The 26,718-nt window shown below is 41.1% G+C and overlaps 1 protein-coding gene across 1 annotated transcript in view; it reads right to left on the minus strand.

The window, feature by feature from the left end:
* Nucleotides 1-26,718, minus strand: part of ZCCHC17 (zinc finger CCHC-type containing 17) — a 55,064-nt gene that overhangs the window by 2,166 nt on the left and 26,180 nt on the right. The window contains exons 4-7 of the mRNA XM_029229053.1: nt 26,585-26,685; nt 24,837-24,928; nt 18,191-18,291; nt 16,033-16,178 (exon numbers count right to left, since the gene is read on the minus strand). Coding sequence (XP_029084886.1) covers nt 16,033-16,178; nt 18,191-18,291; nt 24,837-24,928; nt 26,585-26,685 — 440 coding nt within the window. The remainder of the gene's footprint in view (nt 1-16,032; nt 16,179-18,190; nt 18,292-24,836; nt 24,929-26,584; nt 26,686-26,718) is intronic.

The following is a 26,718-nucleotide window of genomic DNA, read 5'->3' on the forward strand; positions in this document are numbered from 1 at the left end:
TATTGCCTTGGTAAGGTTTCTAAGAAGGAGAGACTATGGGAGGCGAAAGTGAGAGTAGAAGAGGGCAAGGCTCCTGCTCCTCCTATTAGGCTTCCATCCAGCATCCGGAGACTGTAAGTCTGCCTGATAGACTAGGTGTTGGGAGCTGGCTGTGAGAAATGGTGGACAAAAGACAGAACCAGGTGTTAGACCCAGACATGAGTTCTGGCTCGGCCATTTACTATTACTCTTCTGTAACCCTGGGCAAGTCATTTCACCTCACTGAGGCCTAGTCTCCTCAAATGTAAAACAGAGATAAGAACAGCACCTATGTCACATGGTGGTGAAGAGATAGTACCTGTGGCTGGAGAAGTTGAAAACCACTTGCCCCAGATCACACAGGCAGGGTTGGGATCTGCATGTAGATCATATGACTGGAAATCTCCTGAGTTTTCCTTGATTGCACATGGCCCCTCTTCCTGTATAGTGATGGGAGGCCTCACGGTATATGGTGGTCAGAACAACAGTTTTGGAATAAGATAGAATTAAGTTCAGGGACTTCCCTGGTGGCACAGTGGTTAAGAATCCGCCTGCCAATGCAGGGGACATGGGTTCGATCCCTGGTCCAGGAAGATCCCACATGCTGCGGAGCAGCTAAGCCCATGTGCTGCAACTATTGAGCCTGTGCTCTAGAGCCCACGAGCCACAACTACTGAGCCCATGCGCCACAACTACTGAAGCCCGTGCACCTAGAGCCTGTGCTCTGCAACGAGAAGCCACCCCAGTGAGTAGCCCATGCACCGCAATGAAGAGTAGCCCCCGCTCGCCTCAACTAGAGAAAGCCCACACGCAGCAACAAAGACCCAACGCAGCCAAAAATAAATTTAAAAAATTAAAAAAAAAAAAGAATTAAGTTCAAATTCCAACTCTGCCACTTACTAACTATGTAATTTAGAACAAAAGACCTAACTTTTTTTTTTTCTTTTTTGGCCCGCGCTGGGTGGCATGTGGGATCTTACTTGTCCAACCAGGGATCAAACCGGCGCCCCCTGCATTGGAAGCACAGAGTCTTAACCACTGGACCACCAGGGAAGTCCCAAGACTTAACTTTTTTGAACCTCATTTTTCTTTTCAGTAAATTACAAATAATAAATACCTACTTCAAAGGATGCTATGAGGACTAAACATGGTAAGTACTAACTATAGTGCCTGATACATGGTAGGAACTCAGTGGTAGCTAGAAGTATTGTATTATTCTCTTATTTCAGAGAACTCCCAGAATGTTCTGACAATCTGGCCAAGTATCTACAGCAGATGAGTCAAAGTTCTAAGAGAAGATTAAACCAAAATTCTTTCTTGGAGTCTCCAGTGGAGTAGAGAGAGGGGAAGCTTCCCAGGCCCAAGTTATCAAGCTGTAGGAACCATGGCTGGGAGAAGTTGAGAGTCGGCAAATCCATGGTTTGGCTTATGGTGTTGCAATTTCCTAGATGGCAAGATAATGGAAGTCAATCACAGGCTACATGGGCTTGGCAGCCTCACCAGTCTCTGCCCCTTAGGTAGGACAGAGTCCTGGGAAAGTAAACAAGCAGATGCAGAGTCTGGCACCAATTCCCCTAAGACTGGCCCAGCCTGGATACATAAATGAGAAAGGAAAGTAATAATACTTCCTTACAAACAAATAGCACTTTAGTTTATCAAACTTTCTGCATCTCGTATCTTGTAATAATAATCTGGTAAGGTCAGAAGTCAGGAATTATTATTGCTATTTTACAGAGGTGAAAACTGCAACTCAAAGAAGTGACCAAAGACAAGACAAGAATGTTACACTTTCTAACTCAGAGTTTGGCATTATTTCCACTTTCTCAATGATACAGGCTCAGAAGGAGGAAAGAGAAAAGCAAATCACTAGAGAACCCTGGCAAGCTAGAACGTTGACTCTAGGTAGCAAGGAGGACTTGGGGAGATGGCTTTCTAGACCTCAATCTTGATGTAAAAGCTCTTTTGCAACCCGAATAAAGAAAATCTAGTTTTCCAGCAGGTGGCATCATTTTCATTTTGTCTCTAACCTTGAGCTAGAGAACAAAAATTACTTCGTATGTTGTAGTTCAAGAGGAAAGTTGGGAGTTGGAGTAGAGGTGAAGTTGGAAAGTCAGAGGTGAAGCTGGCTTCTGGTCCCTTGGCTACATTCTGGGGAGGAGGAGCATAAGGTAAAGGGTAATGACCCAGAAGTGGGGGCTCATAGTAGACAGGCCGGAGGGGCAGAGGAAAGAAGCCATTGCTCAAAACCTCTCTCTGAGAAGCACATATCCTGTGCTACAGCAGCTAGCCCATCCACTTTCTCTATAGTTCTAAAAAAAAGGTTAGCAGCAGCCCAGCGTAAACTGAGAAAGGGGAGTAACAGCAGTTAACACTTATTGAGTACCTAATTTTCTAGATGCTGGGCTGGGCACTTTGCACACATACCCCATGACCTTCAAAACAAATCTCTTAAGTGGGCATAATAATCTCTATATTTTCAGGAAAGAAAATTATAACTTCAGAGAGGTTTACTGAGATAAAGTAACTTGCCCAAATGGTAGAACCTGGATTTGACTCAGGCTGGGCCCCAAATTAGATGTTCTTTTTAGCTCTGTGTGTTAAAGCCAGCACCTAACTTAGCATTTTCTAGCCCAAAGGCACTGATCTAGCCAGAAATCAAGCAAGCAAGCAAGCATTTATTCTGTTTTATTCATTCTTAAGAATTATTCTTGAGAAAGCACTGGTTATTTATTCTCTTATTCTTGAGAAATGATTGATTCTCAAGAGATAATTTGATTCTCAAACTGATTCTCTAGGGTTAATTTTTATAAAGTAGGATAGAGGGTGATTCCTGGTTAGAATTTGCTTATAAGCACCAGTTTATCATAGCTTGGAAAGGGTAAGACCAGAGGGAGAAGGTTATTAATCAACTCACAAGTATTTACTTAACTTTACTACCTATAAAGCATTTTAGAGAGCCATAGTTACATACAGTGTCGCTTAGGAGATAAGAACAGATTTTTAATAGAATTCAGACAAATACAGAGTACCTACTAGTGCAAAGCCATAGTTGCATGCAAAGTAAACACATTCAGTAGCTCAGGAGTGGTGACTGGCACCATTCCTCCAAACCTGAGCCAACCTCATCAAACAAGGGAAAGAATAACTCCCAATAACCATACAGTACACTCATTCAACAAATATTTGTTGAGTACCTTCTAAGAGCCAGTAATATCTATTAACTAATTTGTCTCTTATAGTACTTGAATGACATTAGAAATCAGGGAACAGAAGCCTTCAAGGGATACACTAATCAAGGAGAAAGATTAATTAAGATACTAGGCAGTCCATGGAAGTGATGTAAGAAAAGTACAAACAACATGCCATGGACACACAAGGGAAAGAAATCAATTATGTCTGAGGAATTTGAGGATAGCCTCATGAAGGATATGTAATGTGTTGTGCTTTCGAAGGATGAACATGGCTTTGGCAGGTGGAGTAGTGGTAGTAGTGCTGACGGAAGAAGGGAACTGAGGGCCTTCCAGCCAGATGGAAGACAGAATGAAGGAAATGCCTGAAAGATCCTGTGTGGCATACTTACCTTGTACTGGATCCCATCCCTTCTTTCCTACTCAAAGACATAGGTCCAGGAATTGTCCCCTCTCTCCTGCATCAATTTGTCCTTCTTTAATGGCTCATTCCCCAAAATAAACAAATGTGCTATAATAGTTCCCATTTTGAAAAAAAAAACAACCCTCCTAAACAATTTTAACCAGGTTGTCAACTCACCACTCTACTGAAACAGCTCTTGTCAAAGTTACCAATGATCTCCACATGGCCAAATTTATGGTCAGTTCTTAGGCCTCATTTACTTGATCATGTGGATTACTAATACTATCTATTAACTAGCTTGCTACTTCCACTTTTGCCTTCTAACCATCTAATTTCCATACAGTAGCCAGAATAATTCTCTTAAAAGATAAGTCAGATCATGTCATCCCTCTAGTAAAATGCCTAATGACATCCATCTCACTCTAAGTGAAAGCTGAAGTCCTCAGATTCTCCTATAAGGCCCTGGTTTCCTCTAACTCATTCACTTCCTCCAGCTACACTGACCTCCTTACTGTTCCTTAAACATGCCAAGCTCATTCCCAATATCTAACTATTGTACTTCTTGAAATGTTCTCTCACCACTTATCTGAGTAGCTTGCTTTCTCACTTCCTTCAAAGATCCACTCTAATGATGCTTTATGAGAAAGGTCTGCCCTTACCATCCTATCTAGAATGGCAAGTCAGCTATCCCTTTACCCCTATTCTAGTACTCCCTAGCTCTCATTACCAAATTGATTTTTCTCCATAGCATTTTTCAGTACTTGAAATATTAGTATTATTTTACATTTATTTACTAGTTCGTTGTCTGTGACTCCCATTAGAAAGTAAGTGCCATGAAGACTGGGATTTTCCTGTTTTGTTCACTATTGTTGCTGCAATGACTAGAACAGAACTTGGCACACAACAGAAATCCTTTTAATGAATGAGGTTGGAGTACAGTGTGTGAGGGAAAGGACTGGTGAGAGATGATGCTGGGATGTTGGACAGGTTGTGAAGAGTCTTAAAGGAACTCAGACTTTATTCCATAGAAGAAGGAGAATCCTGAAGGCTTTCGAGCAGAATACACTGGACAACTCTCTGTGCTCCAGCAGAACAGGCCCAGGACTGGCAACCTCTCTCTCAGATAGGCACCAGAAGTTCTCTGGAGAACAGAACAGAGCCAGCACTGCAGCCAAGGGGATGACATTCCTGTTTCTGTTCTTCTAAATATAGTACAGCAGAGAGTAATTATAGTAGCCATATGAAAAGAAGAAAATTATATTCTGGATCAAATATAGCTAAACTTCATGACAATAAGGCAGCAGCCTGATGCCCAAAGCAGATGCTTCCTCATAATACAGCCTGATTCAGAGAGACCCATGATGGCATATGATAAGTGAGAGAGGCTAGCAAAGCACACACCACAGGTTCATGAAAGATTATCCAGGGCTTCACTACAAAAACCTTTATTCCTATTTTATCAGCCTCTTCATAGCCCATTTCCATTTGCAACACACAGCTTCCTCCTGTTCTAATTATGCCCAACAAAAATAACTCATAATTTTCAGACACTGGGATGAAAACCGTCATGGTACTGAATAGGTATTGCATAGAACTAAACCAATACGTACTAGATTTTTGGACAAGGACATGCATTCAATTCATGTATGTTTGATAAAAAGAGGCTCAGGGATAGAAAGATCTCTTACTCCTGCCCCTACTCACCGGCAGCAGCAGGAGTCAGTCCCTATTACTCTCCAAACTGAGGGTAGGCCTCACTGAGTGAAAGAACCCGAGGAGTTACACATGGCACATATGATGGAGTCTATCAATTCAAAGGTGCATGCCTATATGTGCCAGGCACTATTTGAAACAGGTGACACCCTTTCTTTATCCTGGCCATTTCCTGATTTCCCAACATGCCTAGCACCTTCTCCTGTCTTAGAGACTTTACATTAGACATTCTCTTCTACCAGACTGCAGAAAGAAGTGGGACAATGAAGCAGTCTTGTAAAGAAGCAGAGATGAGAACCCAGTAGACTGTTTTTGACTTTCTGGTTCTAATTCTGGATGGCCCAGAGCCAACTAGTGCTGGAACAGGTGTCCAAATCTGCCACTCTCACACACTCCAAAATATCCAACTCAGGTAGAAGTTTTTACTGATAAGGAAAGCCAGCCTCCTGTTGGAATCAAAGATTTAGATGAGGGAAAGAAACAGGAGGCCTGGAAACTTGATTTATGGTTGTGAACAAAAACAGATCAATAGACAGCATATTCCTAGAGCACTTCACTTTATCAGCTCGGTGAAATACATTTAAGGAATACAAATTCACGTAAAACAAATAAATGAAACACATTTGAAAATTAAAAAAAAAAATCAAGAGATAACATCAGATGATTACTAAGGGTAGCTGGTAACAGAGCAAAAACTGGTCCAAAAGTGATCTTATAAGACCTGATAAGTCAATCACCTAACACAATGCACAAAAGAAAAGTATGAGGCACCCAATACATAGTTGTTGAGTAAATAAATAATTGAAGAGCTAAATGAATTAACGGTAGAAGTGTGGTATAGAAAAGAATATTGGGTTAGTAATCTAAAGAACTGGGTTCTTATTTCAGCACTACCTCTTATAGTTGTGTGACTTCAGGTGAGACAATTTCTCTTAATCTCCATTTTCCTAAGGTGTAAAATGGCGGGATAATAATGCCTGCTCTGGCTACCACACAGGATTGCGTAAGGATAAAACAAAATAAAAAATGAAGATATTTTGAGGCTTCCCTGGCGGTCCAGTGGTTAAGACTCCACGCTTCCACTGCAGGGGGCATGGGTTCGATCCCTGGTCGGGGAACTAAGATCCTGCATGCTGTGCAGCGTGGCCAAAAAAAAAAAAAGATATTTTATGAACTGTAAGTACTAAACAAATATAAGGCATAAAAGATAATAAAGCGATTAACGACAAGGTGAAAAGACAATGACACTAGATGATATCTTGGTAGAAACAATGGGCATCAAGGGGGAAGTTTTTACAGTTTCAGCTCCCTGGAGCACTATTTTTTTTTTTTTTTTTTTTGCGGTACGCGGGCCTCTCACTGCTGTGGCCTCTCCCGTTATGGAGCACAGGCTCCAGACGCGCAGGCTCAGCGGCCATGGCTCACAGGCCCAGCCGCTCCGCGGCATGTGGGATCTTCCCGGACCGGGGCACGAACCCATGTCCCCTGCATCGGCAGGCGGACTCTCAACCACTGCGCCACCAGGGAAGCCCCCTGGAGCACTTTTTAATCAAAGAGGACTCATGAGTTAGAAGTTCATATACATAAAGGTACTTTAAAAGTAGTAAGATATGATGATTATTACTGCCATTGTTCATCAGACCATTTCTCTACTAAGTGAAGAGCAACAGAGGGTAGGATAATGGGTTGACTAAGCAGGTCATAAAAGCGCCTCATACCTAGCAGATCCTTAATAATTATTTTGGCGAACTGAAATACACATCTCAAAGCAGCTTTAGAAGCAAAGCACTAGCTAGTTGCACCAGGTGTATTAAGCAATACAAAAACAACCAAAGACCCACAGAAGTGAGATATCCACAGAACCACGTCAGGAATCTGATAAATACCATTTAACCCCTAAAAGGTGAAAAGAGAATGAAAAACTCCTGGAACATACACATAGAATCACAGTTAAAAATCTAGCTCTACTAAACAAGTAAAATTGCCTGTTTGGAAACATGATCTTACATGGAGAAAATCTTAAAGATTCCACAAAAAAGCTGTTAGAACTAATCAGTGAATTCAGAAAAGTTGCAGGATACAAAATCAACACACAAGAATCAGTTGTATTTCTATATACTGGCAATTAGCAATCTGAAAAGAAAATTAAGAAAACAATTCCATAGCATCAAAACAATTCCATAGCATCAAAGAGAATAAAATATTTAGGAATAAACTTAACCAAGGAGGCAAAAATACTTGTACACTGAAAACTACAAAACAATGCTGAAAGAAATCAAAGACAACACAAATATATGGGAAAACATCAATGTTCATGGATTGGGAGACTTAATATGGTTAAGACGTCAATACTACACAAAGTAATCTACAGATTTGATGCAACCCTTCCAAAATCCCAATGACATTTTTTGCAAAATTAGAAAATTTCATCCTAAAATTCATATGGAATCTCAAGGGACCCCCAAAGAGCCAAAATAACTTGAAAAAGAACAATGTTGGAGGACTCACATTTCTTGATTTCAAAACTTACTATGAAGTTAGAGCATTCAAAACGGTGTGGCTCTAGCAAAAAGACAGACATATGGACCAATGGAATGGAATGAAGAGTCAGAAATAAACCCTCATGTGTACAGTCAAATGGCTTTTGAAAAGGATGCCAAGACCATTCAATGGAGAAAGGACAGTCTTTTCAACAAATGGTGCTGGGGATACTGGATATCTGCATGCAAAAATGTGAGGTTGGAACCTTCCTTTACACCATGTTAAAACAAACAAACAAACAAACAGCAACAATAAAAAACCCTCAAAAAATGGATCAAAGATCTAAATGTAAGAGTTAAAGCTATAAAACTTTTAGAAGAAAACAGAAGGAAAAAGCTTCATGACGTTAGATTTGGCAATGATTTCTTGAACATAACACCAAAAGTACAGGAAACAAAAGAAAAAAATACATAAGTTGGACTTCATCATGATGGAATGGAAAATGTTTGTACATTAAAAGACACTATCATATACTTAGTATGTGAACATACTTAACACTCCTGAACTGTACTTAAAGATGGTTAAGACGGTAAGTTTTATGTGTTTGTTCACCACAATTTTTTAAATGTAAATCTGAAAAACAAAAATAGAACACTACCAACAGAGTGAAAAGGCAATCCAAAGAATGGGAGAAAATATTTGCAAGTCATATATCTGATAAGAGATTGATATCTAGAATATATAAAGAACTTTTTGAACCCAGTGTCGGTACTTAAACCCAGTCTCTGACCACAAAGCCTCTTTCTTTTTTTTAACATCTTTATTGGAGTATAACTGCTTTACAATGGTGTGTTAGTTTCTGCTTTATAATGAAGTGAATCAGCTATACATATACATATATCCCCATATCTCCTCCCTCTTGCGTCTCCCTCCCATCTTCCCGATCCCACCCCTCTAGATGGGCACAAAGCACTGAGCTGATCTCCCTGTGCTATGCGGCTGCTTCCCACTAGCTATCTATTTTATATTTCGTAGTGTATATATGTCCATGCCACTCTCTCACTTCATCTCAGTTTACCTTTCCCCCTCCCCGTGTCCTCAAGTCCATTCTCTATGTCTGTGTCTTTATTCCTGTCCTGCCCCTAGGTTCTTCAGAAGCTTTTTCTTTTTTTTAGATTCCATATATATGTATTAGCATATGGCATTTGCTTTTCTCTTTCTGACTTACTTCACTCTGTATGACAGTCTCTAGGATCCATCCACCTCACTACAAATAACTCAATTTCGTTTCTTTTTATGGCTGAGTAATATTCCATTGTATATACGTGCCACATCTTCTTTATCCATTAATCTGTTGATGGACACTTAGTTGCTTCCATGTCCTGGCTATTGTAAATAGAGCTGCAATGAACATTGTGGTACATGACTCTTTATGACTTATGGTTTTCTCAGGGTATTTGCCCAGCAGTGGGATTGCTGGGTCGTATGGTAGTTCTATTTTTAGTTTTTTAAGGAACCTCCATACTGTTCTCCATAGTGGCTGTATCAATTTACATTCCCACCAACAGTGCAAGAGGTGCACTGTGCACCTCTTGCACAGTGATGATAAAGCCTCTGTTTTTAAGCAACAGCTACTAGTAGCTGACACGCACTGGGCTTTGCTGTATGCAGGCACTGTGCTCAGAGTTTTATGTGCATCTCCGCATCCTAACAACCTGATGAAGTAGATGCTTATTGTTCCCATTTTATAAAGGAAACAGATTCAGAGAAGTTTAGTAATTAGCCTAAGTTCCACAGTGAGGAGGTGACCCAACTGAGATTAGAAGCCGGGCAGTCTGTCTCCACAGCCCAGGTTCTTAAGTACATCCTCTACTGCCCTCAGAAAAGCAATTCCTCAGCATCCACCTAATGTAATATTGCATAGCCACCGCAAATGAGCATTTTAAGACTATGTGGTGGGCTTCCCTGGTGGCACAGTGGTTGAGAATCCTCCTGCCAATGCAGGGGACATGGGTTCGAGCCCTGGTCCAGGAAGATCCCACATGCCGCAGAGCAACTAAGCCCGTGCGCCACAACTACCGAGCCTGCACTCTAGAGCCTGCACCACAACTACTGAAGCCCGCACGCCTAGAGCTCGTGCTCCACAACAAGAGAAGCCACCGCAATGAGAAGCCCGCGCACTGCAATGAAGAGTAGCCCCCGCTTGCCGCAACTAGAGAAAGCCTGTGTGCAGCAATGAAGACCCAACACAGCCAAAAATAATAAATAAATAAATAAACTTATTTTAAAAAAAAGACTGTGGCAAAAATGGAAAGATGACATGACAAAGTAAAAAACAGGAAACAAAATTATACATACATTTTAATTACATCTAGGTAAAACATGCATTTGAAAACAGCTAGAAGAAAATATGTGCCACAATAATATAGATTCTGGTAAAGCAGTAAGATTATGGGTTACCCTTCTTTTGTTTTATATTTAAATAATGAGGTAATATGGTGGAAGCTTCCCATTTCCCTCTTTAAATCAAGTCCACAGACCTCTATGAAGAAGGCTAGCATCAAGAATAAAGATATGTAAAGCCAAACCCTGTGTTCAAAAATAAGCAATACTCAAACTATTATGCATAAAATAAGCTACAATGATACACCGTACCACAGCGGTCCCCCAACCTTTTTGGCACCAGGGACCGGTTTTGTGGAAGACAATTTTTCCATGGAGGGTGGGGGGATGGTTCAGTTGGTAATGTGAGTGATGGGGAGCGGCAGATGAAGCTCCCCTCCCTCACTTCCTGCTGTGCAGCCCCGAGGGGCAGGTGGGGAGGACGGTTGGGGACCACTGCTGTACAACACGAGGAAGAGAGCCAATATTTTATAATAACTATAAATGGAATACAACCTTAAAAAATGTAAATTACTATATTGCACACCTTTAATGTATATAATATTGTATATCAACCATTCTTCAATTTAAAAAAATTTTTTTAAAAAAAGCAATACTGGGGTTTCCCTGGTGGCACAGTGGTTGAGAGTCCGCCTGCCGATGCAGGGGACACGGGTTCGTGCCCCAGTCCGGGAAGATCCCACATGTCGCGGAGCGGCTGGGCCTGTGAGCCATGGCTGCTGAGCCTGAGCGTCCAGAGCCTGTGCTCCGCAACGGGAGAGGCCACAACAGTGAGAGGCCCCCGTACCGCAAAAAAATAAAAAAGAAAAAAAAGAAAGCAATACTGCTTGCAGGGTTGGGGACAGTTGCCTCTGTGAGGGAGTTAGGCTAAACATGGCAATGTTGAAGGTTTGCAGAAGGCTTCTGGAAGGCAGCGCTTGAAGTAGGGGCCTTTGTTAATTTCTATTTCTTTGGTTCACAGGAGAACAGTACCAAATTAAAATAATATCCCCACTGCTCTAAATCAGTGTCTTCCAAGTGCCGTTCATTCATATAATAGTGCCACAATTTTTATTCCGTGTATTTATAAACTGCTATTTTTTTACTTAAATTTTTTCTTAATATCTGAATTTTTGCTTTAAAAAGTCCTACTTAAAAGGGAAACTTTATAACAGCACTGTAAATAGAAAACTTGCAGCCCCTGTCTTAAGCAGAAGGTAACTGTAAAAATAGATACATAAAAAAGACACAACAGGGACTTCCCTGGTGGTGCAGCAGTTAACACTCCACGCTCCCAATGCAGGGGGCCCGGGTTTGATCCCTGGTCGGGGAACTAGATCCCACATGCATGCTGCAACTAATAGTTCGCATGCCACAACTAAGGAGCCCACCTGCCGCAACTAAGACCCGGTGCAACCAAATAAATAAATTAAAAAAAAAGACACAACGATGTTTTAGCTAGATATAATTTACTGCCTGCTAAAGGCAGTACTTGAAGAGGACTAGGGTTAGACAGTTTGTTTTCACAGGAGGCAGTCTGGATTTTTTTTAAAGTACAATGGGAAATCACTGAAGGATCTTAAACAGGAAGAGACATGTTCTGATTGGATACGTTAACAACCCTTTCCTGGGAATTAAAAATAAATTTTTAAAAAAAAGAAAAAATGAGAAAAGACAAAAGAATTGAACAACAACATCATCCATTTTTACCTAATTGACAATAATAAAACACTATGCTCTACTGGAACCCTTGGGCACTGTTGGTAGGAATATGAAATGGTGCAGCTGCTGTGAAAAACAGTATGGTGGTTCCACAAAAAAAATTAAAACAGAATTACCATATGGGACTTCCCTGTGGTGCAGTGGTTAAAGAATTCGCCTGCCAATGCAGGGGACACAGGTTTGAGCCCTGGTCTGGGAAGATCCCACATGCCATGGAGCAACTAAGCCCGTGTGCCACAACTGAGCCTGCACTCTATAGCCCGCAAGCCACAACTACTGAGCCCGCACGCCTAGAGCCCGCGCTCTGCAACAAGAGAAGCCACTGCCATGAGAAGCCCGCACACTACAACGAAGAGTAGCCCCCACTTGCCGCAACTAGAGAAGGCCTGTGCACAGCAATGAAGACCCAACACACCCAAAAAATAAATAAATAAAATAAATGAATAAATTAAAAAAAAATTACCATATGATCCAGCAACTCCACTTCTGGGTATATACCCCCCAAAATTGAAAGCAAGATCTCAAAGAAATATTTGTACAACTATGTTCACAGCAGCATTATTCACAAAAGCGAAAAGGTGGAAACAATCCTAGTATCAACAACGAATGAATGAATAAGCAAAATATGGTATATGCACACAATGGAATATTTTCAGTCTTAAAAAAGAAGGAAATTCTGACACATGCTATAACATGGATGAACCTTGAGGACATTATGCTAACTCAAGTAAGCCAGTCACAAAAAAACAAATACTATATAATTCCACTTTATAAGATACTTAGAGTAGTCTAAATCATACAGACAGAAAGTAGAATGGTGGTTATCAGGTGCTGGGAGAAAAGGAGAATGAAGAGTTATTGTTTAATGGGTATAGAGTTTCAGTTTTACAAAATGAAAAGGGTGCTAGAGGGACTTCCCTGGTGACACAGTAGTTAAGAATCCGCCTGCCAATGCAGGAGACACGGGTTTGATCCCTGGTCTGGGAAGATCCCACATGCTGCGGAGCAACTAAGCCTGTGAGCCACAACTACTGAAGCCCACGCGCCTAGAGCTCGTGCTCCCCAACAAGAGAAGCCACTGCAATGAGAAGCCCGCGCACCACAACGAAGACCCAACGCAGCCAAAAAAAGGAAAACAGTATTAGAGATGGATGGTGGTGATGATTGCACAATAATATGAATTTACTTAATGCCAAAGAACTGTACACTTAAAAACGGTTAAGACGGGGTAATTCCCTGGTGGTCCAGTGGTTAGGACTCCGCACTCTCACTGCCGAGGGGGCGAGTTCAATCCCTGGTTGGTGAACTAAAATCCACAAGCTGTGCAGCACAGCCTCCCGCCAAAAAAAAAAAAAAGATTAAGACAGTAAAATTTATGTTACATATCTTTTACTACAATTAGAACAATAACAACACTATACCCAAAGGCTGCAGATTTTGGTTTCAGCAACTGGTGACCCATTCATTGAGATAGGGAGGAATATGAAGGGAGCAGCCTTGGGTAGGAGGAACACTGAAGAGTTTTGGAGTGTGCTAAGCTTGATGTCAACTCGACAATCAGATGGAGATGTCAAATAGGCAGTTGAATATCTAAATCTGCAGTTCCAGAGAAAATGTTAGAGACAGAATTACAGACTTTGAGAATTACAGACTTGGATTTAAAAAACGATACATATACTTAATTGGGGGATTATTAGCATATAAATGGTATTCAAAACCACTGGACAGGATGAGATCACTTAGGGAGAAGGTAGTTAGAGAAGAGAAGGGAGTAATAAAAACAGACACAGCCTCAAGCAGTCCACATTCAGAATTAAAGCAGAGGGCAAAAAATCATATTAATGAAGAGAATCGAGCAGTGAGATAAAGAAGGTGCTTTTTCAAAAAAATCAGATGCCCAGATGTGAACTTGGTACTCAAGAGGTAGAACGCAAATATGTAGTTTTAAAATCTCCCTAGGCTAATTCAATAGTCTGAATATAAGTGAGAGAGGGAAGCAGGTGAAATGCAGAGTAGTAGTGGGAGTGGGAGGAAGGAACAGAATTGGGATATTATAAGGTACCATGGACAGGACTTGGTGACTGACTAGGCATGGGATAGTAAGGAGAAGAAAATTAATTACATATTGTTTCTTTCTTGGGAGACTGAGAGGTTACTTCTGTCATTAAAACTAGTAATACAAGGTAGAAGGATAGAAACAAGGTTTTTGGTTGTTCAAGGAGCACAACGATCCTACTTTGAGCCCAAAGTTATATAGCTGGTAAGTAGCACAGAAGGGCCTCAACCTACGTCTGACTGACTCCAAGCCAAAGTCTGAAGTACCAGTGGGATATTACTTAGTGACGTGAAAGTGGTCAGGGCAGCTGAAGTCTTAGGAGGGATGTGATCACCCAGGGAAAGAATATACAGATCGATATATTATTATCCATATACTGGGGGCAATTCTTAATAATGGTACCATGGACCTTCCTCCTCATCTAAAAAATGAAGATAATACTGAATTTGTAGATAATGCCCACTGAGGGCAAGGACCTTATCACAGTTTTTATATTCCTAGGTTTGCAATGCCTGGAATAAAATGACCACTCAATAAAAGTTTGCCAAAGCTTTGAAAAAACAAAACAAAACCAAAAAAACCCCCAAAAGTTAATAACCAGCCACAATTAGAAAACCACTACACTAGGGACTTCCCCAGCAGTCCAGTGGTTAAGACTCTGCCTTCCAATGCAGGGTGCGCAGGTTCAATCCCTGGTCGGGGAACTAAGGTCCCACATGCTGTGGTGTGCGGCCAAAAAAAAAAAAGAAAAACACTATACTACATGAGAACAACTATTTCTGACCAAACTATAGCATAGTTTTTTTTCATTTCCTCTCTATGTTGTATGCTACAAATGCACTGTTTTTTTCCTGCACCACAATAATGTCTGTTTTGTTTTTTTTTCTTTGCGGTACACGGGCCTCTCACTGTTGTGGCCTCTCCCGTTGTGGAGCGCAGGCTCAGCGACCATGGCTCATGGGCCCAGCCGCTCCGCGGCATGTGGGATCTTCCCGGACCGAGGCACGAACCCATGTCCCCTGCATCAGCAGGCGGACTCTCAACCACTGAGCCACCAGGGAAGCCCTAATGTCTGTTTTATGAATTGTTTTGCTAGAAGTAGTAGATGGAAGATACAACTCAGTGAGACAGGCACTCTTATCCTCTGCTGGGTGTAAAGTAAGTACTTTCTGGAAAGACACTTTGATAACATGTATCAAGAGTCTTAAAGCCCTAACTCAGTAATCTTACTTAGGAATTTATCCGAAGAAAGCAATAAGAGATATGGCCAAAGATTTAGGTTGGAAGTAATCAAAAATATCCCACAATAGAAAAATTGTTAAATAAACCATCATATAGCCATAGGGTAGAATATCATATGGTGCTCTTATATCAAGTTTTTGAAGAACACTTAAGGATACTAGAAAATGCTTTTGATAAATATAAATTTATATATTTTATTTATTTTATTCTTTTGGCTGCGTTGGGTCTTCGTTGCTGCACGCAGGTTTTCTCCAGTTGCGGCGAGTGGGGGCTACTCTTCATTGTGGTGCGCGGGCTTCTCATTGCAGTGGCTTCTCTTGTTGCGGAGCACAGGCTCTAGGTGCACAGGCTTCAGTAGTTGCAGCACGCGGGCTCAGTAGTTGTAGCGCACGGGCTTAGTTGCTCCGTGGCATGTGAGATCTTCCCAGGCCAGGGCTCAAACCCGTGTCCCCTGCATTGGCAGGTGGATTCTTAACCACTGCGCTACCAGGGAAGCCCTGCTTTTGATAAATATAATGAAAAAAGTAGGATATAAACTATACCTAGTATGGCCATGCTTGTGTGTTTATATGTAAACACATACATATATGAAAATTATATATACACTCCCCTAGAAAATTATATATATATTTATATTATATGTATGTATATATTTACCTAGAAAAAATATTAGAATATACCAAAACTACTATAAGAGTCTCACTGGGTGGAAAGATTACAAGAGATCCTAATGTTCTTTATGTTTTTCAGTATTTCTAAAATTTCTGCAGAAAGTATATTTTTATTTTAAAACTCAATATGATAAATAAAATAAAGACAGCACTCACCTTCTTTCTTTTTCTAGAAGAATTTCTCGTGGGGTCAGGCTTTTCAAACTCTGTTGCCTTTGCCTCTTCCTTCTCCTCTTCCTCATCAGGTATCAGAGAGTACTTGGTCCCACCTGGCTGCATGAAACAATCCTTTGCAAAGTGGCCTGCAGAAGAGAAGTAGAAAAGGTAGGGAGGGAAGAGGCAGTCTCTCACCTTAGCAGGTGGATCTTCTCTAGAAGTTCCTGAAGGGCTGGCTCGTTCAGGAGGTACTAATGAGTTCATTCAGAGCAGCTGTTGCCTTCAGAGCAGATTTCCTGTCATCTCAAGATGGCATTGCTCACTTAACCAGAGCCAGACAAGCATCTGGTCCTAGAGCTGTGGGAAACGCTGGCACCGATTTTTTTTTTTGCGGTACGCGGGCCTCTCACTGTTGTGGCCTCTCCCGTTGCAGAGCACAGGCTCCGGATGCGCAGGCTCAGCGGCCATGGCTCACGGGCCCAGCCGCTTTGCAGCACGTGGGATCTTCCCGGACCCGGGCACCAACCCGTGTCCCCTGCATCGGCAGGCGGACTCTCAACCACTGTGCCACCAGGGAAGCCCTGGCACCGCTTTGGAAATGGCAAAGGACGTGAGGACACAGGCTTGTGCTGCCCTCCATTAGCAACTGGGCTCAGGAATTTTTAAAGGTCTATTTGGAACTTATTCCTGACAATGAAAGGCTGCTCCAGAGAGCGTAATACTTAGCAGAGGGAGCCGAGTGGCAGGCCAAGCCCCAAAGGAAGACAGCTCTTAGGCAGCAAGCAGGAAGGCAGCACTCAGATTCAAGCTAACACACAGAAAGACAGCAGTCACCTAGGGGCACTCAACATTCACAGACTGTCAGGTCTGGCAAGGGCCTGAGAGATCATCAAATCCAACACTGCATTTGCAGAGGACATGAAGGCCCAGAGTAGAGAAGTACCTCAAGGTCACACAGACAGCAGCAGAGCTAAAACTTACCCCAGGTCTCATACCTCCCTGCCCTGTGCTCTTTCTGCTGCATCAAAACCAACCACCTTTGGCCTGCCTGGGCCAAATTCCATCTCTCATTATTCTTCTCTGCCTCATGTAACAGCTGGTGGACACAAGTTGAAGGTAAGAGAAGCCCACCCTCCCTGAGCCTACACTGCTATTAAGCGGCCCTTTAACAGATGCTACACAGCTGGTTTTGTCTGAGCTCTTTGTAGACCCTCTCTCAGGGGCACAAAGAATTTGATGAAGTCATCAAAAAGCTATGTGTAAACTACTTTGCAACTCGGAGTCCAGAAGCAGGATGGTGCCTGGAAGGAGAATACAGCATAGAGTTTTCCAAATATCTATGCTGGAAATGGTCCCACAATACTCATGAGGAAGTATTCTTTCTATTTTATTTTTCCCTTCCTCCCTCTACATTAATGATAAATTGGGGCTTAAACCCCACGACCTCAACCAGGGCACAAATCTGCTACCACTCATTGTAGAAAAGTCAAGAGAGCTGGGTAGGTGAAAGGCTAGGGAGAAGGGGTGACAAATTGAGGTCACTCTGAAAACGAGAAGCTGGCAATACCTCTCATTATAGCTCCAACAAGGGAAGTCAGGCTGAAAGAGCTCTTTAATATTTGAGTAGGACTGGAGGAAACTTGAAGAAACAAAGCTAAAAGGAAGTGACTAGCCTGTATTCTTTATTACTAAAAAGATACTGTATTCAGAACTCTGAAGTTATAGAGATAAAGGTAATAAGCAAGAAAGAGCTTGACTTGGATCCTTAAGGAATATATTTCCAAGTCACTTAATTTTTGCAGCAGAACAATAATCATCCTTAGAGATAAAAATTTAGAGTGTTAATCATAATCCAACACTCTTACCCCTCCTGGCATAGAACATGGGGACCTTGCCCAGGCAGGGCATCACCTGTAGAGAGAGGGGAGTAGTGGTGGTGGTGTAGTATCTGCCAGGGCCAGCATTCAGAAAAGGAAACAGGAAAAGCAACAAGCCATGAACTCTGATGTGAGTCTAGTAGGAACAGCAGATGAGCAGGTGAGGCCAGCATTTGGCTAAAAACCACAGTGAGCTAACTCACACCAGGGGGCCTCCCGCATCCCGTAAAGGGTCCACCCACAAGGACAGAAAAACTGAAATGACAGGGACTTCGCCTTACCTTTACAGCCACACTTCTTGCAGGTAGTGTTCAGGACAGCCTCGAGGGTGATCTTCTGCCCAGTGTAATCCTGGAAGGACCGCCTCCGCCTCTCTTCTTGCCTGTAATGAAATGATACTGACTGTTGGCCCTTTTAAGAGATATGGCCAGAGATACTACAAGTTAATACTCCATGTTGTTTTTTTGTTTTGTTTTGTCAGGTAGAAGGGAGAAAGGAAAAGCACTGGGCATAAGGAAACAGGCAGTGAAAGAAATGACATGAAATGACAAATTTTTTTCATTCAGGACAAGGCTCTGAATTAATAATTATGAATGAGACTAGATTCCATCTCACTGATGCACAGGGGATGAATATATAATTACTCACCTTGCTAAGCCCCCTGCAATCCTTACAAGGTCACTCCTGGGTTTAAAAGACCTTCAAAAACTTCTTAGAAAATCAAGTCCAAGCTCCTTGGTATTCCAGGCCTTTCACAGTCTGTCTCTAACTTACTTTCCCAGCCTCATCTTGTACAATATGCTCAAGGCAAACCAGACTATTTTACCTTCCCCAGATGGTTCATTGCTTTTGCTCAGGCAGCTCCCTCTTTCTGAAATGCTCTGCTTCCCCTCTTTACTCCCACTTCACCACCTAACTACACCCAAACATTTCAAGGCTCAGCTCAGTTACTGCACCGCCTTCTAACCGGTTATCTTCCCTGAGCCCCTCAGCCAGAATTAATCTCTGCTCACATTCGCATAACACTTTTTAAAAATTCTAAACATTTGACCAAAGTATAAAATACATACAGAAAAGTGTTCACAAGTATACAGTTTCACTGATTTTTACAATTTGAAATATCCCAGTAACCAGTACTCAGATAAAGATGCAGAATATCACCAGCACCTCCGAAGCCCCTCTAGTCACGGTGCTTCCCCCAAGGGTAGCTACTACTCTAGTTTCTAACAGCATAGATTAGTTTTACCTATTTTTGTAAATTATATCAGCAGAAACAGAGCACGGGCCCTTCTGTGTCCGGCTCCTTTCGCTACTTTGTGAGATCCAACCAACTGTTGTGTGTAGTTGTGGATCAACTATTCTCATTGCTGCAAAGTATTTTGCTGTTGATGGGTATGTGAGTAATTTCCATTATGAAAGTGCTTCTGTGAACTTTCTAGCACACGTCTTTTGGTGAACATATATATATGTATATGCATTCCTTTGGGAAATGCCTAGTTCCACGTAGGAGGGGAACTACTGGGTTGTAGGCCATCTGCCTTAGTAGACACTGCCAGACAGTGTGTTTACCAATTACACTCCTACCAGAAGAGCCAAAGTACCCTAGTTGTCATAGCTCTTAGTTTTTACCTTTACTATAACACACAGTACCTGCACAGAGTACTCTTAGAAAATGTTTAATTGAAGAGTATCACTCCTGATCATTCTTTCTTTGAAACTCTAACTGTATCCTATACACATGTCAATCCTAGCACAGAGTTGTTTCTTCTCTAGATCGTGGGCCTGTTTAAAAAATATCTTACCTGTGTTTGTTTCCCTAGCACCTCAGCCCAAGGCTTGGCAAGCAACAGCATCAATAAATGCTTGTTGGGGCTTCCCTGGTGGCGCAGTGGTTAAGAATCTGCCTGCCAATGCTGGGGACATGGGTTCGATCCCTGGTCCAGGAAGATCCCACATGCCGCAGAGCAGCTAAGCCCAAGCGCCACAACTATTGAGCCTGTGCTCTAGAGCCCGTGAGCCACAACTACTGAAGCCCACATGCCTAGAGCCTGTGCTCCGCAACAAGAGAAGCCATGACAATGAGAAGCCCACGCACCGCAATGAAGAGCAGCCCCCGCTCACCGCAACTAGAGAAAGCCCACGCGCAGCAACGAAGACCCAATGCAGCCATAAATAAATAAATAAATAAAATATATTTTTAAAAATTAAAAAAAGAAAGCTTGTTAAAATTTCTTTGTTCTTCGTCCAAAATATTTTTCTTTACCTGAATGTCTTTAACTTTGACCTTGACTTCACCTAAGATTTTCCAACCAGGTCTCTGTAGAGTCCAGCAAAAACAGAAATATTCTGCCAAAAGAGCCACATTACCCAGAGAAATGCAGGATAACAATATCAAAGCAAAACAGAGCTACTCACTTCACAAATTTCAGCCAACAGTTTCATGGGATATGTGGGCTCAAGAGAAAAGAGAGAGGATAAAGATACTCCATATTTTGTCCCATTCATTCTTTAAAGTTCAGCTCAAATATCGTATCTTCTATAAACTCTACCACAAGCAGAGTTAAATACTCACTTTATTTTACTGATTTGTTTACATTTTGCCTCACCCTCTGTACCACAACCAGGACTTGAAGAGTAAAGTCTATGTCATGTTCTTCTCTAAATCTGAGCAGAGAGCACACCATCTAGCATACTGTTGTCCAAAGAATGCGAAGATGGACAGTTCTATAAATTTATGTCTGTACTGCTGACTATTTATGTCTGACTTTATGTCTATGGCTAATGAGCACTTCAAATGTGGTTAGTGATTGAGGAATTGGATACCAAATTTTATTTACTTTTTTTAAAAAATAAATTTATTTTATTTTATTTATTTTGTCTGCCACTGTCATTGTCATTGGCAGGCGGATTCTTAACCACTGCGCCACCAGGGAAGCCCCCAAATTTTATTTACTTTTAATTACTTTACATTTAAATAGCCTATGTGACTAGTGGCTTCCCAGTTGGGACAGACCAGAAAAGCATATGGTTTAAGTTCTGAAAATGTCTGTTCAAATCCCTAGCTTTTGCCCTAGAAGAATCTTAGTCAAATGACAGGAGGTCTACTGTCTGGTATGGGTCATGCGAGAGGGTCAGTTCAAAGGGTGAAGCTTGAATAACAAAAACCAAGGTGAGGAGAGTGGAGAAGTAAATGTGAGTGAGTTACTTAACAACAGGCATAAAGTTTTAGTTAAGGAAGATGAGTGAGTTCTGGAGATCTAATGTACAACATTGTATGTATAGTCAACAATACTATTATACACTTAAATATTTCTTAAGAGGGTAGATCTCATGTTAAATGTTCTCACCACAATAAAATAAAATTAAACAAACAAACGAACAGAAAACCCCACCAAGGCAGGATCTTGGGGACATAACTTGAACAGTCACGAAAACTCCATTGTTTTCGGATGTCATTATTTGTAGAACTGAGTTTCAAGTGACTATGAGTTGCAGCTTAATCAAACCCTCATTATAATGAATTCCAATACACTGCAGATTCAAACATACTATAAGCCAAATCATACCTCCCACCTAACGCCCAATTCAACAAATGTGTCACTCACCACCTGTCTCCCTTTCTGTCCTTATTGCCATCATGCTAGTTTAGGCTTCATTACATTTCACCTGAACAGTAATAATTCATTTACTGGTCTCCCTGCCTCTAATCCATCCAGCACACATAGTTGGATTAATCTTTCTTTTTTTTTTTAAGTTTAATAAGTGGCAAGCACCAGTGCTAGTACAATGATATGAGTAAATACATTAAAATGATAGGACATGGTAGATAGTCTACCAGTGGAAAGAGATATATAAATGGACAATTACAGTGTGGCGAAACATAAATGCTCTTTCTAAAGACTATGCTGGCTAAACCTAACTGGACACTGCATTTAACCCCTTTCCATTTGCAGATTCACTTATTAGATGACCTCGTTAATACTTTGGGGCCTGAGGGAATGAAATATAAGACAGCTAGATTTTGATGAAAAATGAAAGGTAGTTGACAAACTCTGTGTAGCTGGAGACAGCATGAAGATACTGAGCCTAACAGGGTGAGGCCAGAGAATGGGGTACCTGGAGAGAATAATCTGCTCAGGAGTCTCTCCCACTCAAAGGCTTTAAAAAACATTCACATTCTTTGACTGCTATTCAAAGCTGTTCACAATCTGACCCCAACGTATCTTTCAAGCCCTACATTCTAGCACCTGACCATACCCTCTTCTTTCCTTAAACAAGACTCCTGAATTGCCATGTGCTTTTCGGCCTCATTCCTTTCCTCAGACTATTTCTTCTGCCTGGAATACTATTCTTTCCCCTGCTGCCTGACAAAATCTTATCCATTCTTCAAGACTTAGCTCAATTGCCACGTCTTCTCTGACCATCAGGGCCTAATATCAACTCTTCCTCTTCAAGCTAATTCCTAGAATCCTTCCTTTAAAACACTCTTTTAACATTTATTACATGTTGTCTTAAAATTAAAGTTATTTGCATAATTATCACATTACACTAGGCAGTAAGGTCCTTAGGCAGAAACCTTGGTATTGCCATTATACCTCACACAGAATATGAGCCCAGTAAATATTTGTTGAATAATGAGTAAATGGTTGCACTAACTTAACGACTACTATACATTAGGCACTATGGGAGATAAGATGTGGCCTCTGCCTCATGGGTTTTATATATCCTTTCAAAAGAAAGGGTATGATAATCTCAGATATTAGAGGAAAAACAAAGAAACATTTTAAAACAATAACTACAAGTAGCCACTATGTGTTAAGTTTCTACTATAGATTAGACAATTAGGCTCTTTATAAACAAGATTTTATTTAAATCATACCATCATTTCTAAGATGTAGGTGTCATTACCTCCATTATGAAGAAGCTGAGGTTCAAAGAGGCTAGCTAATCTGCTCAGGGTGGTATACTAGCTTGTGGCAGAACTAGGACTCTTTCTGATTCAAGTCTAACTCTAAAACCTGTCATCATTCCACTATGCCATGCTTCTTTCCTAGATGCAGTCTAGAAATAGTTTACAACAAAAGTTACTGTTCGGTCACTTAGTCATTACTAGAAGTAGTCCATACATAAAGACACATTCATCATAAAACCAGAGGGTCCTTTCCCTTCCCCTCCCTTGTTGTGAGAAAGAGAAGTAGCTCTTTTATCTTACTTGTTTTATATTTTATCCTTATAAGGGTGGCTTTGGGAAATTTCACTGCTTTTAGTGAGTCTGTATAGACAGGATTCTTTGGAGCAGAAGTAATTTATTACAATGCAATCAGTAAATGCCAGGCTTAAATAACATTTCTGAGCTCAGAGTTATAAAAGATTTCTAATGTAAATGGAAAGTGTTATATAACCACAGGCAAGTTATCACCAAGCATCAAGCTAAAACTAAGAAAATAAAGTAAAATGGAGATAACACCCACTTTGCAGGTTGTTATGAGAATTAGATGCACTGATGTACACAAACCACCTGGCATAATGCCTGGCACATAGTATGTATTCAATAAATATCATTTCCCTTCCTTTTAGGTAAATTTCCTTCATATCCAAAATGATTTTGCTCAGAACTATAAACCTAAGGGTTTCCAAACATTGTGCCGCCAAGTTCCCACTCAAACAACATTTCTTATTTTTTTCTTATTTTTAAAAAAATAATAACATGATGGCCATTAAGAGCACCCAATTAGCATGAGATAAAGAATGTGATATTTTATCATCAGAAGCAGTGAAATAATGTCATGGTTAACCTGAGGATAAATGTATGATTTTTTAGTTGGCTTTCTGAAATACTTGAAACAGTTCATAAACCCCCAAGACTCCTTCAAGGGATATTAGCGACCTAGGAACCCCTGGTTAGAAACCACTGGCATATACAGGTATCCCCTCGTTTTATTGAGCTTCACAGATATTGCGATTTCTACAATTTGAAGGTCTGTGGCAACCCTGCGTTGAGCAAGTCTACTGGCACTATTTTTCCAACAGTATTTGCTCACTTTATGTCTCTGTATCAAATTTGGTAATTTTGCAATATTTCACACTTTTTCATTATTATTATTATTATATTTGTTATGGTGATCTCTGATCAGAGATCTTTGATGTTACTACTGTCATTGTTTGAGCATATCTTAAGCAATGAAGTATTTTTTAATTAAGGTACATACACTGTGTTTTAGACATTATGCTATTGCACACTTAATAGACTACAATATAGTGTAAACATTACTTTTATATGCACTGGGAAACCAAAAAATTCATGCGATTTACTTTATTAAGATATTTGCTTTACTGTGATGGTCCAGAACTGAACCCACAGTATCTCCAAAGTATGCCTGTATTCAAGAAAGATTTTGAGACAGCAAATTCCCTGTATCACCAGCCAGTATCCTACAGAGAAAATTTTCCATTCATAAATGAAAGGTCAGAAGAGCCAGTGAAAGTAAGGTGCTGTGTTCAGAACACAGCATATCCCAAGATGCAGGAGTCTAAAACCCCACTGGAGTTATTCCTCCTACATGGTCTCTGCCTTTTTTCAGTCCCAGAGCTAGGAGAAAGGCAAATAACAAATATCTCATGATGAATGCTTGTTGGCTAACTGGTTAAAGGTCAGAAGCTGAAAAAGAATAAGGGGAAGGAGATGAAACCATTGACAGTGCACTTCTATGCTAGGAGGTGCATGTTAGCATTTCATCTTAGAACTCTATGCAGTAATGTGTTATCTTTAACACTTTATACCTCTAAAAACCAAAGCTCACAAAGGTCACATAACTCATCAGCATCATAGCCTACAAATAGTAGAGTTCTCAAGTGGGCCTGATTCACTACAGCATTCTGTGGTTTGAGAAGTAGAAGGATTTTAGCCTTTCCAAACATTTTACCTACTCAATGATAACGTTGTTGGGGTCAAGGTCCTTCCCAGTCCCTTGGTTGACAACCTTCATGGAGAGGGATACTTTTATCCTATCATTTTTCATCTGAAAAAAACAAAAGCAAAGTCAGCAAAAGCTCAAAGTACATCATTTAGACTGCTGGTCTAAAATTATCGAAGAATTGAAGTTTTTATCATGTAACAAACACTGAGTTCCTCTTATGGCCAAGGTCCTGTGCTCTGAACATTGCGGGTACTAATAAGCATAACAGCCAGATCCTATGGCAAAAGCATTTTAGGAAACGGTTTTCTTATCATTCTTGACCCTCCTGGGGGGAAAGACAAAAATGGTTGCTCAGAAATCTGGGGCCTGTGGAAGTAACCAGGAAGAAAATAAAAGCTGTTTCTTTTAGATAGTTCAGCATAATCTGTTCAGAGATCCATGAGCACGGAATAGGTTTCAGAACATTCCAGTGGACTAGATCTCCTTTTGGACTTCGTCTAAAAGCTTTTTAAACATGAAAACAGGGGCTTCCCTGGTGGCACAGTGGTTGAGAGTCCGCCTGCCGATGCAGGGGACACGGGTTCGTGCCCCGGTCCGGGAAGATCCCACATGCCGTGGAGCGGCTGGGCCCGTGAGCCATGGACGCTGAGCCTGCGCGTCCGGAGCCTGTGCTCCGCAACGGGAGAGGCCGCAACAGTGAGAGGCCCGGGTACCGCAAAAAAACAAAACAAAACAAAACATGAAAACAATTAAGAGCATCTTTAAATGTGAAGACAGTTGTTAGCCACATTGGTCTTCTTTTGCTTCCTCCAGCATTTGAAGGCCCTCTTCACTTTGGGGTCTTTGTATTAGCTATTCTCTTTGCCTGGAATATTCTTTTCCTAACATTTCACATGACTAGCTCCTTTTCCTTTGGGTCTCAGCTCATATACCATCCCCGCAGAAAGCCCGTTCCTGACCACTTTATCTAAATCTACCTCCACATTGTTTGAACCTATTAGAGCACTTACTATAATTTATAATTATTTTAGCCTGCTTACTTTTTATTCGTCTCCTCCAGTTATAATCTATATAAGTTCCATAACCACTGGAGTCATTTACATCTGATTCTTGTATCCCTCAGACCTAGTACATAATAAGCACTCAAATACTGTCGAATAATATCTCTTTCAGGCCTGTCTCCCCTGCCATTCTCTGGTAAAAGAGCAGGTCTCAGTGTATGTGCACATCTCTCCTGTGGTTTGTCCACACCCGCAGACCCTCAAGTGAGTTGCTGTTAACAGGATCCTCCAGTGCTTTCTCATTTCCCTCACATTGCATGGTGCCAGGTATGAGGAAAAAATGACTGTAAACTCTATGCCCCTTTTTGCTTTGGTCCAAATTGAAGTCCATCTGGAAGATTTCTACTACAAGATAGTCTCATAGATTAAGTTTTCTTCTCTCTTTTTGGTTCTTTACTTTTTTTGGTATTTTCTTCACACCCACCATGTGGGTGAACTTCAGGGAAGGAAGTTTTATAAACATGTACTTATTGCACCACACTTATTACATACAGTTCACACCATTCCTTCTGAGTTTGCATGACAGACAGCCCAAAGGTTTAAATTCAAGTCAGATTATAGTGGCAGGATTCAAAAATAAGATTATCAGCCATGGTTAACAATGCATACACACTCATGAAATATCATCATGAAATACTAAGAAAATCCCAGCTTTTCCTAATCCTTTCTAATAAGTTAAAGTTGCACAGAACTTTACCTCTCGTCCAATAAGCTTCACCCACACTTTGTCTCCGACATCTACTATCTCAGAGGGCTTATCCACGCGACAGGATGACATGTGAGTTCGATGGACCAGACCTGAGCACAAGAAGAAGAAATAAAATAAGGCAC

The sequence above is a fragment of the Monodon monoceros genome, unplaced genomic scaffold, assembly GCF_005190385.1.
Source record: "Monodon monoceros isolate NGI ecotype Baffin Bay Population unplaced genomic scaffold, NGI_Narwhal_1 Super_Scaffold_18, whole genome shotgun sequence".
Classification (NCBI taxonomy): Eukaryota; Metazoa; Chordata; class Mammalia; order Artiodactyla; family Monodontidae; genus Monodon; species Monodon monoceros.